The sequence below is a fragment of the Malania oleifera genome, chromosome 4, assembly GCF_029873635.1.
Source record: "Malania oleifera isolate guangnan ecotype guangnan chromosome 4, ASM2987363v1, whole genome shotgun sequence".
NCBI classification, from domain to species: Eukaryota; Viridiplantae; Streptophyta; class Magnoliopsida; order Santalales; family Ximeniaceae; genus Malania; species Malania oleifera.
In genome coordinates this window covers 28,365,065-28,381,121 of record NC_080420.1, presented here as the reverse complement: position 1 = coordinate 28,381,121, position 16,057 = coordinate 28,365,065, and the positions used below count along the sequence as shown (strand labels likewise).

The window sequence follows — 16,057 nt, the reverse complement described above, 5'->3', positions numbered from 1 at the left end:
TGGTTGCTTCGTTCATTAGCGGACTAATGGGAGACGAACTTCATTGTCTAACTCCGCTCCAGAAGGTGTAATCACAATAGACATGATCAAGAGTTGTTTGCTAAATGAAGAGATGAGAAGAAAAACACAGGTATCAATTTCACAGTCAGAGATCTTGGTTACAAAAAAGAGGGGGAGAAGTACGAGCAGAGGTCCGAAGAATAGAGATAACAGCAGAAGCAAGTCCAATAAGTTTGCAAATGTTGAGTATCATCATTGCGGGAAAAAGAGACACATCAATAAATATTGCAGGCAATTTAAGAAAGAAAACAAGAATGAGAAAGGGAAGGGAATGAAGAATGGAGATGACAAAGATGGTGATGATAGAGTTGCTACCACCACTCCTACAAACTTCCTTATTATTTATAATGATGAGATGATAAATGTTGCATACCATGAGACCAATTGGGTGATTGACAGTGGCGCCTCCATTCATGCTACATCTCGAAAGGATCTATTTATGTTATTTGTGGCTCTTATACTTTTTTTTTTATAAGAAAATAAGGAAGAAGTAAAAACATGAAGAGGACAACACAATAGCTTCATCGATGAGGGGACAACAGAGGCTTGTTAACAAAGGCTCTGAAGTTCGTCGATGAGTAATTACCGAGAGCAGGAAATTTCAAACTTCTGGATTCGTCAACGAAAGTTTATTCTCGTTGACAAAGGGTCTTCTTGGTCTCGTCGATGAAGCATGACTGATGCAAGACCTGTGAGTACACCTTTAGCGAATCATTTTAAGTTGTTTGCTGTAGATTGCCCAAGTTTGGATAAGGAAATTCGGGACATGTCAAAGGTTCCCTATACTAGTGCTGTGGGGAGTTTAATGTATGACATGGTATGTACAAGGCCATATTTGGCGTATGCGGTAAGTGTGGTGAGCAAGTTTCTCTCTAATATAGGATGGCAGCATTGGGAAGCCATTAAATGGATATTCAGATACTTGCAGGGTATATCAGGATATGACATCATGTTCGGCAAGCAACAGGGTTGTCATTTAGTTATGGGGTTTGTTGATGCAGATTATGCCGGAGATATGGATGGCAGAAGGTCTACAATGGGATATGTATTTACCCTTGTAGGAGGATCGGTATGTTGGAGATCCATGGTACAGTCTCTCGCTGCATTGTCCACGACTGAGGCGGAATATATGGTAGTTGCCGAAGCTGCAAAGGAAGCCTTATGGTTTACTGGTTTAGTTAGAGAGCTGGGAATACAACAAGATGGTGTGGTGCTGCATTGTGATAGTTAGAGTGCCATTTACTTGGCGAATAATTAGGTATATCATGCTATAGCTAAGCATATTGATGTGAGATTTCACAGTTTTTGGGAATTGATCTCTTCAGGTGAACTTGTGTGAAAGAAAGTTCATACATATGATAATGCAGCAGATATTTTGACCAAATCAGTTACTTCAGAGAAGTTCAAGTATTGCTTGGACTTACTTCATGTCTCCAAGTGATTGAAGGGAGACAAGCCCAAACCTAACATTTTCAAGTTCAAGGTGGAGCTGATCATGTTTTTCGAGACTCTCTTAAGGGGTGTATAATCGCCAAGGTGGAGATTGTTATTTGTGGCTCTTATACTATTATTTTTATAAGCAAAGAAGGAAGAAGGAAAAACATGAAGAGGACAGCACAATAGCTGTAACAACTTGGGTAATTTTTAAATAATTTAAGATAATAAAGAAGATAGAAAGGGAAGGAAGAATAAATTTGAAAAAGGTGGTAGCAAACATTCGTCGATGAATAGACTAGTCTCGTTGATGAACGTTCTTCCTAGCTCGTTGACGAATCGTCGTGTCTCGTCGATGAGAAATTACTGAGAGGGGCTCTTTGCCTTATTGAAATTCATTGACGAGTTGGCTGTCTCGTCAACGAACTGTGTACTAGGACTCGTCGATGAATCGATGTGTCTCGTCGATGAATCCTTGTGTATAAATAGTGGTTTCTTTTCATTTCAGCGCGAAAATTTTGCATGTTCCCCTTCTCTCTCTAAAAATTTCGGCCATACTACCTTCTCTCTTCGATTCCGGGCCAGATTCAGCTTAGTTTGACGATTAGAAGCTACCACGAGAATCCTGGGAAGATTCTCTGCAATATAGACTGAGTAGATTTTGATTTGAGTAGTTTGGGAAACATCTCAAAAACCAAGGTAAATAAGTTATTTTGGAATTTATTTAGTAATTATGGTCATTTGGAGCTTAGGAAGTATTATAAGGGTGTTTTGCTAAGGTTTGAAGAATTTGGAATTTTTAATTTTTCAGGGTCTCGTTTTGTTGATTTTGGGACGAATTTCGAGGAGCATGTAAGGGAAAATAATTTATAATGGCTTTTTAATAATTTTAAACAATTAGTTTCGAGTATAAATTTTTATATATATATATATATATATATATATATATATATACAGGTATAATTTTCTAAACTTTGTTGGTATGGAAAATTATGTTTTTAGATAGATAAATTATATTAGGAAAATTCGTGTGGTCGAAATCATTTTTGATAATTAAATGTTTGTGATTAATATGGAATGAGGAATTATTGAGACTGTGAATATTGTTTGGGTGTGAAGTCTGCCTGGTTGAATATAGTGATTGATTGCTGATATTGATGATGTGTATACTGTGGTAGAATTGTGGATGTGTGGCATGATTGGTTTGCGGTTGACTTGTGTTGTGGTTCATGTAAATTGGGATATAGCGTTGGCAGTGGTATGAGGAGGTTGTTATATCGTACCTGGTATAACCGTCATATAACGTTGGCAGTGATATGAGGAGGTTGTTATATGGACGTTTATATTGGGAGGTAAACATTGACAGTGATTTGAGGAGGTTGTTTACCTATTTACTATGAACAGAGTGGTTGTTTTGTGACCTATGTGGTTTGTTTTGTCCTATGTGGACATTTATAATGTGCTTTGATTAGTCCTATGTGGAAACTGATGCGGTGTGATTTGATTAGTCCTGTGTGGACATTTATGCTGTGGATTGATTAGTCCTTTGTGGATGTCGATGTTATAGTTTGAGCAGTCCTGTGTGGACATTGATGTTGTGTGATTTGATTAGTCCTGTGTGGACCAGTTCTGTGTGGACACTGATGCAGTGTGATTTGATTAGTCATGTGTGGACTAGATCTATGTGGACATATGTGTTGTGTGGATCCTGTATTGATTAATTATGATATGGGTGTATTTGTGAAATTCTATGAAGTGATTGTGTTAGCTATGCACGACTCTTAATTAATTAAGTATTTTGGGTAAAGTAGATTATTCCACCTGAGAGCTTGCTAAGGAAGGCGAGTACTCTGGTAATTATTTATGGATACCAGGGTAGAGGGAAGCCACTTGTATGGGTGGGTGATTTTCCCCATTCTCGATGTCTTATCCTAGATACATAACCCGAGGGCTTACTGAGAAAGGTGAGTGTTCTGATGTTAGCACTAGAGTAGAAGGAACCTACTTGTATGAGCGGGTAGATTTTCCTATTCTCGAAAATTAACAATAAAATACTGATGGTTGCGAATATGCAAATGGACGATAGTGACGTTGATCTTGTGTGATTATGGGTATGACATCTGGGTTACTTGTGGACTTTGTGTACACTTTAGATGATATTTTAATTGTTTTATAAACACTTCAGCCATATACTATTGTAAACTATTTCTTCCTTACTAAGAGGTGTCTCACCCCGTCATATGTTAAATCTTTTCAGGTTATCCAGGTGATTGAGTTTAGATAGCTCCAGGGCAGGGTAGTTTTGTGAGTGAAACTGGAATAGTTATGTTTTAGTTTTTATGTTTCTTTATATTTCTTCGAGGTTTGTAATATGGTAAATATGGATACATGGTATAAGTTTGTTGATGTACAAATATAAAACTCTGGTATTTAATGTTCGAGGCTTTATTATTATTTTTCTGCTGCGTAAATGGTATCAGAAACACCTGTCAGTCTCTTAACACTCCGGGTCCCATGTCGCGGGTCTGGGGCGTTACAACAGCCTCATTGACGAGGGTTTATGGTCGTCGATGAGGGGACAATAGTGACTTATTGACGAAGGCTCTAAAGTTCGTCGATGAGTAATTACTGAGAGCAGGAAATTTTAAACTTCTGGATTCGTAGACGAAAGTCTGTTCTCGTCGATGAAGGGTCTTCTTGGTCTCGTCGACGAAGCCCTATGTTCATCGACAAGAGGCGTCTCAGCTGCAAGCAATTTTTCAGAATTTTTGAATTTTGAACGTTGGGTGGTTGGGCAAACGGGGGGAAACCTCTGAGAAACTTTTATATATGTTATTCTAGGCATATATGAGAGTGAGGATGATCATTAGAGAAGTGTATTGTGTACATCTTGATTTTCTTAGTGAAAATTTGTGTGTCATAGCTTTCGTGGATGTAGGCTTTTCCGAACCATGTAAATCTTTGTGTTGTTGTTCTAGTTATGTATTTTTATTTACATGTTGTTTAATTTCCGTTGTGTATCTTCATTATCCGATCTATTATCACAACACTTTACATCCTATAGATCCGATGATCGACTTTGGAACTGTAAAGATGGGAAATGATGGCTTGGTTAAAGTCGTTGGAATTGGGAATGTGTATCTAAAGACAAATAATGGCACAAGATTAGTTTTCAGAGATGTGAAGCATATTCCTGACATTCGTTTGAATTTGATTTCTATAGGTAAACTTGATAACGAAGGGTACTGCAGCACTTTCAGTGATGGCCAGTGGAAGCTCACCAGGGGTGTTATGGTTATGGCTTGAGGCATGAAGCACTCTACATTGTACGTTATGCAAGAAAAGATCTCCAACGACATTGTTAATGCGATGGAAGATAATGGTACACTAGAGTCGCGGCACAAGAGATTGGCTCACTGAGTGAGAAAGGATTAGCTCTACTAGGGAAGAAAAGTCTACTATATGGAGGAAAGCCCAAGTGGGCTTTATTAAAAGCCCAAAGCTCAGCCCTTTAGTGTGATAACCGAAAGGAAGTTATGAAAAGAGAGGGGAGAGGGGAGGAGCCGTCACTTCTCAAAAGAAAGAGAGAAAAATGTGATTTTTCTCATGCTGCCCAGATTTCATCAAGACTTCGATCCCGGTTCTTCCATGGTCCGATTGAGGTAAAATTTGGAGGAGAGGTTCAAGACTTAAGGAGTTACAATTTGAACGGTGGAGATCAAATTTTGAGCTCGTAAGTTGGGATTTGTGCCCATGAACAATAATCGTGATTTTGGTATATTCTCTCCAATTCTCTTTGTATTTGCCAAGATCGATGATATTTTGATGAGATATATTTGTAGCCTCTAATTGCTATTAGAGAAGACTTGGTGTACCAATTATTTGGTTGATAGTGAAGATTTCAACTGAGACTAGGTCCCATGGTTTTTCTTCCTCACACTAGGGAAGTTTTTTACGTAAAAAATTATTTGTGTTCTCGTGGCTTGGTGTGATTGATCATTTTTCCTATTACTTTTAGCACATATAAAAGTAGAGATACACTATATTTGCTTGCATATAGGAAGAATAATTATTTCGTTGTGGTTCTTTGTTGATATCTCTCCCAACATAAAGACCTAGTGCTTTGTCTCCATTAAGCTCCTTAATTGTTTTCCATATTTCTTTTGCCTCGAAGGGCTTCTATGAGCTTACGTACTGCGAATTTGAGAACGTCATGAATTCATTGTTGTCAAACTTAGATGTCCAATCCAAAGGCTCAAAATAAAGGTTTTTTTAGAACCAGAGTTCTTGTTTACTTAGTGTAGAGTCTGTAGACGGCCCAATTTTTTTGGGATTTATATAAAAAAATTTAGAAAAAAATTTATTTCATAAAATGGAAAAAATATAGGGAAATAACCTTTTACATTGAAAAGAACAAAAAAAAAAAAAAAAAATACATAGAAGAAAAATAAAAAATTCAAATTCTCTAGTTCCATGCTAGCACTTGCACACATGCACAGAGGAAACAATTAGGAAATCAACAATAAAGATTGTTGACTTATGCTGATCAATGATCCCAAGCCTATAATGGAAGCTTTTTGAGAGGGATATGACACAGATGGAAGAAAAAAAAACGAAAATCAATAATAAAAATTGAGTGATATGTTTTTTAATTTTATTGATTTGTTTTTTTAAATTGATTAATCAAGTTTAAATGTTGATTTATGTTATTCAATGCTCCCAAGCCTATAAATGGGAGCTTTTTGAGAAGGATAGGACACAGATGGAAGAATAAGCTGTTAGGAATAAGCAACAAAGATTGATTGATTTGTTTTCTAATTTGGTTGATCAATTCTTTGATTTGATTGATCGAGTTTAAATGTTGATTTATCAATCAAATTTAATGTTGATCAATGCTGCCAAGTTTATAAATAGAGGCTTTTTGAGAGACATAGACACATTCATAGAGACACACAAGCATAGAGAGAAATCATATAGGTAATTGTGAGAAAATCAGAGAGTTCTATTCGAGGGTGAGCTATAGAGCTTGGGAGTTGGAGATATTGTGAAAGAAAGAAGCTGGTTGGAATTCGAATGTCAAAATTTAAGGTTTGAGGATTGTAGACAAAATCAAAGAAGAATTGAAGGATTGATATTGAATATGAAGACCAAAGTAGTTAAAGGCTAAGGTTGGTTTCGTCTTTATTTTTGTGCTTAATTTTACTTTTAAATTGCACAAAATTTTGAAGATCTAGTGATTTGAATTGCCAAATTTTGTTCGGAAATTGATCCACATTCAACCCATTAGATTGGATCTGACCCATTGGGTTGGACTCGACCCGTTGACCCATGACCTATTGGATTAGATTCGACTCACTGATCCAAAACCAAGATCCAAGTTGGACTTGGGTCCACTAACTATTGATCTTGTATTTGGTCCAAAGCCCATTTGGGCATGAGATAATTAAATCCAAATACCTAGAGCCAACCAAGATTTTCCATGTGGCGGACTACGTTATGCTGATGCCATCCTGCTGTAGAGAACATTTCTTAAAAAAAAAAAGAAAAAAAAAAAAGAAAACACAAAGCTGTCATGTGGTGGGTGGCATCACGTTGATGTCTACCTTGCTATATTGATTTATAAAAAAAAATAAATAAATAAAGTGAGCCACGTGTCACCACTATGGGTAGACACGTGGCCCGCTAAACCTAACTTGATTGAACTCCGTTCAGATCGGTTCAATCAGTTTGATTTTTGAACCACTAGTTTTATTTTATTTTATTTTTATTTTGATTTTTAATTTTTTTAAAATTGAGAAAAATAATAAAAATATTGGAAAAAATTAGGAAAAGTATTTTAAAATTTAGGGAAAAAAATAAAAGTATTTGAGTTATTTTGACTCAAATAATAACTGAACTCCTGATCCTAGTTCTGGTAAAAGCAAACTGAGACTACTGGTTCCTTGACCTTAGATTAGTCTAAAGACCAATCAACGAGTAGCAATTTGGTGAACTAACCACACGTACGTAGGTAAATAATAGGTTACTGGTGACTCCATCGAATTTTCAATATTATTATTTCTCGCCATTCGGGGCCCTTTTTTGGGACATTGCGGCAAAGTCTCCATTAGGTGGATATGTGGTTTAGTTTTCTACGCTTTTAGGCCATATTGTAGAAGAATTTGATGTCTTTGTCCCATTGAAAAAGGGAAAAGAAGAAGAAGAAGAAGTCTGGTGCACAAAGCTCCTACGTGTGCGGGGGTCCAAGAAAAGGGCAGACCATGATATGTATTGCTTATGCCAAATCTCCCTAAATTTTTGCCTCCTCAAAACCTCTTTTCTACCAAGGAAATTCCTTTTAAAATCCATGCAATTTGATCTTTCAACATCTAAGAAGGACCTACTTTATTCTATTGTATCCAACCTTTTAATCTCACCCCATAGAAAATCCTTCCTACCCTAAGATTATTTAGACTCCATTTTTTGATGTTGCCATTTGGTGCCTCCAAATTTTGTGCAAGAATATAGGATGGAGTGCCCTCAAACTTATAAGATTTTTACCAATTACCCACTTAGTTTGGAGTTCAACCATCAACCGGCTATTATCAAACTTGAATGGAGTCTACACTAATCTTGTAAAATTGGTTTGTAATCTAAGAACAATCTCATTAAAGTATTCTACCAAATTTTTGGGAAGAGTTCATCCCAGTCTAAGGCAACCAAAAACCAATCTAATCTAGACATGGTAGGAGTATCAATATTGTTGAACCAAGTGAAATAGGCCCTGCTCAATGGAATGCCCATCGAACTTTGCAATTAAATGAATTCTTTGAACCTAGCCTTGTCTGAAGTTATTTTGGTAACTTCTTTTCGCTAGGAATCAGAGTTCATTAGAGTCTCCACACATGCACCACGAGAGCATTGAATTGTCCTACAAATTATTAGTTCAATCCACGTGTGTTCTTTCTCATTTGAATAATGGGGACCATAGACAACTTATTGCATCCAATCTCAACTGTTGGCCATTGATTTTAGGATTAGATTGATAGTGATGAACCTTTTTTAATTTCAGATCTTTGGAAAAGCGAAGAATTCTGTTGACCTTATTAGTCACACCCGGTTTTGATTATGACAAATACTCATTGTATCTAAAAAGTGTTTGAGGTTTTGTGCAGGAGCTAAAATTGTCAAAGATTGAGATGTGCACAAAGAGGAACTAAAGTTGAAGACCTATTTATCGATTGTATTGTATTTAATTCTTTTGTAGAGGGTCTGTAATAGTAAATAGGTCTTTGGTTTATAATAAGCTCACACACATCACATGCATGACAATACGTAAGCTCAAACCAAATATGAACTAAAAGTGACCGTAGAAAGACCTTAGGGTTTAACTTTCGGTCGACCGACACCAGACTTTTTTGGTGTCTTCAAAATTGGACCCCAAGTGACCTTAGGACACTCATCTTTGCACTTGTATGTTTTAGGCACTGGAATAGGGTTTGTATGTTTCGATATTGGACCGAAATTCACACATTGTGCACTTTCAGTCGACCAGGTTTTGCCTTGGTCGACCGAAACTAACTTGGGTCAACAGTTGACCAAGGTCCCGGTCGACCGAACAATTATAGTTCAAAACTCCTGGTCGACCGAAACCCCCTGGGGTCAAATGTTTGACCATCTGGTCGACCGAGACAAAAATGAACTCCAACTACCTGGTCGACCGAGGGTCCTAAAGAAAAATCCCAACGGTCTGGTCGACCGAACCAGCCAGTTCAAAATGACCCGGTCGATTGAACCTTGTGAAATGGGAAATCGCCCACTTTCGGTCGACCGACCACTCAATTCAAAAATGCCCTGGTCGACCGAACGATATGAGTTCTGGTCGATCAAAACTGTTATAGTCGACCGGACCTCTCGGGTTGCGCTGATTTTTATCGTGGTGAAATATCTTTTAAACAGGGTTAAAATGTTTTAAATGTTATTAAACTTTTTTAATAATTCCTAATAGGTCCCTAACGGTCATATTTCTTCCCATGTCTATATATATATGTGATCATTTGTGAAAATTAAAAAATCAATGAGCTACCTTGACTTGGGAGAATTCTCTAATAATCCAAAAACACATACTACTCATTTTTGAGTCTCATTCACTCATGCTTACCTTCTATTAGTGTCTACATCATTTGTAAATGGATTGAGTGTTTGTTTCCATAGGTTCGCTCTCCTTGCCTTGATTGATTGACTTGATTTTCTTGAGAGTTAAACCCAAGTATTCTTAGGGGACTTTGTTAATAAGTCTCTTTTAAAAAGACTTTTATTTGATCTTCTGAGGTTGTATATTCATTGTAATATCTTGAGAAGATCGTATAGTATTTTGGTTGCAACTCTTTTCATAATCACTTTCAAATATCTATTGTGCTTTTATTTTGAAAAATATTTGAAAAGATATTTGATTGTGTGATAGTGATCTTTGTTGCAATATTCACTCACTCATAAATTATTCGCTGAATACAAAGATTACACATCTTTTGCAAACCAAACATTTACATAATTTGATATTTACATGCTTGAGACATACTGCTGATTGATATATTTGAAATTTGACATCTTTGTGTGAACTTATTGGCTGAACATTTTGTGATACAAAGATTGCATGCTTGATACTCTCAAGCACTTATTACACTGATAGTAAATATATATATATATATATATATATATATCTGAGAGTTTAAATATTATATTGGACCACACTGAGCTTACATATTATATCATTTGTGGTGTATGTAATTGCGCGTATTTGGATACATATTTTTTTTACACGAAAGCACAATCACTGTACCATTTGATTGTAATACACATATGTTATATTTCCAGGCATGGGCCTGAAGAGGGAGATTAGCCCTGGAATAGTCCTGGATTGGCTTAGACCCGATTAAGAAAGTTAGGTGTGTCATCCTGTTAAGGCGTGTAGGTTGAGGTCAGCCCTGCTAATTGACCTAGTTAAGGTTGAGGTCGGCCCTGTGCTAATTTACCTGGTTGTAATCGGTATCGCTTCACCTTTAAGTGAGCTATTAGTGAAATCCTCGGACTTGTAAGTTAGAGGCGGGGACGTAGGCACAGTTGGTCGAACCCCGATAACATATTGTGTATTTGTTTATATTTCCACACTTTGTATTTACCACACGTGTATGTTATTATGTGGATGATGCGCTTGATTTAAATTCCCCTATATTATATTTATTAGTGTGTTTGGAACTACATAGAAAGACCTTAGGTTGTAATACTGTGCCAACATCTAGTTCAACCTAAGATAAAAGTTTTAAATTCCAATTCACCCCCTTTTTGGGAATACACATTTTCTAACAAATTCCACAAAATTAAAAATGCCTCTTGCTGAACCTTTCGCTTCTAATGTTTTCCACTGCAATTGTTTATAATGAAACATGAGGGAAGGTGTTGGAAAATATTGAAGTAACTAAGGATAGTTTCTAATTCCCAAGTTAGGTCCAATGACTACAATAAACTAGAACACTCCCTAGGCAATTTAACTAGATGGCTGCAATAGCACGACCATTCAGATACCCCATACAAAATTAACCTTGCATAATTGGAATATGCAAATCTCACTTTCCTTCATGAAACATATAATCCTCCTAGACCTAGTTGTACTCAATGCCCCAAAATTAACCTTGCATAATTGGAATATGCAAATCTCACTTTCCTTAATGAAACATATAATCCTCCTAGACCTAGTTGTACTCAATGCCCCTCCCTCTTCCCCTCCCCCCCCGGCTAGCTTTCTACTGTCATCATGATAATCATGATGATCTAAAGATTACTTAACAATTACATTGTCATGGTGGATTGCATATGCATGAGTCTAATTAATATCAGTTTTGATACATATAGGTGCTGAAGGTTTTCACAAAGTAGAATTGCGCATCCATGTGACTCCATAATTGTCATGTTGACCATCAGTGCTAGTGGGAAGAAAATTGTAGAAGTAAATGTTGTAGAGAAGTGCAATACAGCCCAATGCAATTAGTTCCCTTTTGATCAATGCATGAACAAACATGATAACAAAAAGCATAATAGTACTATTAACAAGCTAAGCTCTTGGTTTGAACCCGTTTTCACATGTAATTTTAAAAAGAAACTTTGAGAATCTAATTAACTGTAACAATTTAAATGGGGAGGAAGTGCAATTTAGTGAAAAATTAGGGACTTCTGTAATTTGCCCTTCAAGAAAACTTCCACACAAAAAAGGGAAGAACAAAGCAAAGCCCCTAAGAGAGAAAATTGAGAGAAGGGAAAAGAAAGGAAATTTAATAAGAAATAAACAAAGGAGAAATGACGAAGATTGGAGTGTACATTTCCCATGTTGCATCACTCGTTAGCTTGCAGCCAGCAGACAGCAGCACTCGTGATACTGAACTGGCATTTTTCCCATTAAGGTTTCTCTATACTGTTTGGAAAAGAATTGAAGATGGCGGTGGGGAATGAATTAGGGAAGATATGTCAATGTATAAATATATATATATATATATATATGTATGTGTATGTATGTATGTATGTATGTGTATATATATCGTCATCCTTCTTATGATTATTTATCAGAGATAGCCTCCACTACAAAACAAACAATACCCTCCAAAGTCCATGTTGCCTCCTGCGCGCATTTTCCATTCTGAAGGAAGAAATCATCTCCACATTTTCCATGTCAGTATTCGATCTGAGGTTTCTCTCACCACGAAAAAGATCTCCACTGTTTTCCCCCTTCTCAACAAACTCGTTAACTCTCCCTTTCACACAATTCCTCTGCCCAAACCATAAGAGAATCAATCCCCACCAACCACATCTCTCTCTCTCTCTCTCTCTCTCGTCCATTCCCACTTCACAGTAATGACGATTATGGAAATACATTAATCGCGTACCATCATTTTCCTATTTGTTTGGTGATGGATACTCCATACACGATGACAACCCCAAGAAAACAAAAATAAAGGGGAAAAAAACATGCGCACACAAGAAAAAGGAATCAAAGAGAAAGATGAAAAACAAAAACGTACTAATTATGATCGATCATGAGATAAGCAAGGTAGATCCTGGTGATCATTTAAAGAGACCTGTGTTCAAGGATGTTTATATTGGTTCTTTGTCTCTTTGCACTCCCAGAAGCAGACTCATCCCCGTTTGTTTTCTCCATCACTGCTTTAAGGGCTTCATGGATTGAACTTATAGAGTACTGTTGCTGGAGTGGTGCTTGTTGTTGTTGTTGTTGTTGCTGCTGCTGCTGCTGTTGGTCGTCACTGGTGGACTCGTCTTCTCCCGTGACGAACAAGACATTTTTAACTCGTCCCCCGAGCGTCGTGATCTCGGCTTTCAGTGTTCTCAGCCTCAGAGCTTTCAAGGTCTTTATGAGGTCGGGCAAGAGATCCGACCTGTCTTCGCAACAAAGCGAAGCCTTTATCACGAACTTCCCATCCTCGTCCGAAGCATCCACCGTTAGTTCATCGATCTCCGTAGGGACCGGACTTGATTCCGCGATCAAAGACGTTTGGCGCTTGAGCTCTTTCACGTGTTGGATCACTTCCGCAAGCAGTGAAGCTTTGTCCGTCTGAGCATGTATCACAAGAGCAATTTAGATAATTAAGAACATGAAGTAAGCATTGCACATTTAACCATACGGTGCAAGAAGACACATATGTGGTGGTAAGGTCTTGGAATATGAAGTGGTTTCATGATTTCAACTATTTTGAGGGTTTAAGAAGGGTTTAACGGCGGGGTTTAAGGGGATGAGGGATGTGTCTTAAGGGGCTGACAGGAAAGCTAGCTTTTTCTGTCTTTATTTCTTTTTTGTTCTATCCATATACTCAGTTTTGACTGATCATCATATATACAACCGGCAAGAAATTTCCAGAGAAGCTTTTTAACTGCTCCGGTGTTCCTCTTTACCATATCAGCCCAGCGACATTAACGCTCATTCCCTTTTCGCTTATTTCTCCTCCTCGGAACTACCACAAAACGACCCAGAGCATATATCAAACCAATTAACCGAAGAGAAACAAAAGCCGAAGGAACCAAAACATGTGAAACACATATAATATATATTACAAAGAATTAGAAGCTAAGAGAAAAGATGAGATTGCATGCACTTGGTGTCCCATGGTGGGGTTTGTAGGTTATAAGCTTCTAATTATTAGAATCTCAGGAAAATCTACAGAGATCTTTGAATCAAAAAGTTCATTCCATGATCCATGCCAAAACAAAAAGGCTGTTTAAAAAACGTAATATAAAATACATGCATGATTTTTCTGGGTCATAAAATCACATGATATACGCGTAAGGATATTCCTGTATGCTTCTGGGGTTCATTCGGAATTAGAGATAACTTTTGGGGAAGATTTGCAATTAAAGGTAGAACTTACTTTGGTGGTGCTGGGTAGCAAGCTGCGCAATTTAGCGAGATGGTTGTTGATTCGCTCTCTGCGTCGCCTTTCGGCCTCGCTGTGGCTTTTGGAGGCGGCGAGGGCTTTTGCGTCCATAATTTCCTGCGCGGTCATCTTCCCCAGCTCGGCTTGGAGTCCGAAAGGGGTTGAACCGGGTTGAATGACCGGCCCGAGAGAGTCGGATATGATCCGGAGAGGGTCCGAGGACTGACCCTCGTAAAACTGCAGTGCCGGAGGAGGAGCAGTTCTTCGGTTGAAGAAGTTAACGCCGTAGGGTGAGGGGGGAGGATGGAGGAGAAACGGGTCGACGTGCTCTCGAACCGGGTTTGGAGCGAAGTGGGTCGGATTGAAGGGGTGAACCGGTGGAAGAGACCATGGCAGGATTGGCGGACCGTCTGGGAACATGAATCCTCCTGCTTCAGTTCCTCTTCCAGTTCCGTATAGATCGTGTGCAGGGTTTTGCTGTTGCAGAAGCAGTTGTTGTTCTTCGAAGCTTTGAAAGTTCTGAATGCTTTGGGAACACTCTGCTTGATCTTCTTCCTTCTTACCACACATGATCCCTCTCTCTAGCTCTCTGGGTATGTTTGATTTGTCTGAAGAACTAAATTGATTTATATACACACACTTCTCTCTTTGTTTCTGTGGGCAGAAGCAGGAAATTGAAGGGTTTTATACACAAGAATTGAATCTAAGACAAACCTTTGTTAATATGTGAAAGGAGGGTTTTCTGTGGGAATGTCTCTGAAACTCTTTAGCTAGGAAGGTGATGACTCTTTTTATCCATGCTCGCTCGTTCTCTCTCTCTCTCTCTCTCTCTCTCTAAAGAAAGCTAGATAGCTTTCCTTTTGCTTTGGGTTTTGAGGGTATGTTTAATCTTTTTGGGTTGTTTGTTTTGTTGTGGTCTGTGGTGATCTGCGGCCCCGTTTAGCTCTCACGCCCTCTAATATATAGAGGGCCTTTGGTACTTACTGGGACTACCCATTCCTTTCTTCTTACGCATTCTCTTCAATTCCATCTCTCTTATTATTTTCTGTCTCTCTCACAGTCCATGTATGATATGATCATCCCTGAAGCTATCAGGGTTGTGGTATCTTTTCTACCATTTTTTTTTTTTGTGTGGAAGAATGAATAAATAATGTGGTAGAATCAATTAAATATAAGTATTTGTTGCTTTGTGATTGGTTCAAAGTGCATAATTACACTCTGCGATGGGAGTGCTGGCTTGGCAGGGAGGGAGAGAGAGAGAGAGAGAGAGAGAGAGAGAGAGAGAGAGAGAGAGGTGCGTTGGAAGGGAACACAAACGCAACACAGTGTACACACAACTCACCGATTGTCGACCGACCAAAGACCAAAAGCCTGATGTATCATCATAAAAGTTCCCTTTCCTCCCTTTCCTAGCTTCCTCGGTCAATCCCCCCTTCACCCCTTTATATTCTCTCTCTCTCTCTCTCTGTGGCTATTTCCACACCCACCCTTTCTGCTTCCCCAAGACCATGTAATCATTGTGTCTTGGAACGCACTCCTCTCTCTCTCTCTCTCTCTCTCTCTCTCTCTCTCCCCCACAGGAAGTCTCATGCATTTCCTTTCTCTTTCTCTCTCTATCTAAGGTTCATATCTTGAAGCCTCGGTTTCAGTCACATAAACTATGGACTTCCACCAGTCCTTTTGGAATTTAGACCTTTTGATGGCAATAGATTTCGGTATATTTTGTTTTTTTTATCCTTAAATTAAGATATATGCATATATGTATATAAGTATACGTGGGAATTTTAATTAAAAAATATTGTTAGTGAATGGTGCGGCTCTTTTTGAGCATTGAAACGTTGAAATCATTGAGGTTTCGCTTCATTATGAAGGGCACTGCATGGTTTGGCAGATTAATTGATGCTCACATTACTTCTTTACACACATATAGGAGTACAAGTATAAACTATTTCCCCATGCCACCATTCCTCATATTAAACACCTATAAGTCTAACAGTACCAACTGCACATATATATATATATATATATATATATGCTGAAAAAAAATTGTAGATGATGAATTGAGGGTGTTGGTCATCATGAGTTTTCAAGTAGGTATACCCTTTGGTACAAGTCCACATGACCCCCTTCAGTTTCCAGTTTCCTTTTAT

At 38.0% G+C, this 16,057-nt stretch overlaps 1 protein-coding gene across 1 annotated transcript; it reads right to left on the bottom strand.

The window, feature by feature from the left end:
* Positions 1–12,391: 12,391 nt before the first annotated feature.
* Positions 12,392–15,048, bottom strand: LOC131153386 (transcription factor bHLH30-like). Its single transcript, XM_058105658.1, has 2 exons — positions 13,902–15,048; positions 12,392–13,090 (listed from the first exon to the last, which is right to left on the bottom strand). Exons 1-2 carry the CDS (start codon positions 14,475–14,477, stop codon positions 12,590–12,592), a joined length of 1,077 nt encoding a protein of 358 aa, XP_057961641.1. The 5' UTR covers positions 14,478–15,048; the 3' UTR covers positions 12,392–12,589.
* Positions 15,049–16,057: the final 1,009 nt, after the last annotated feature.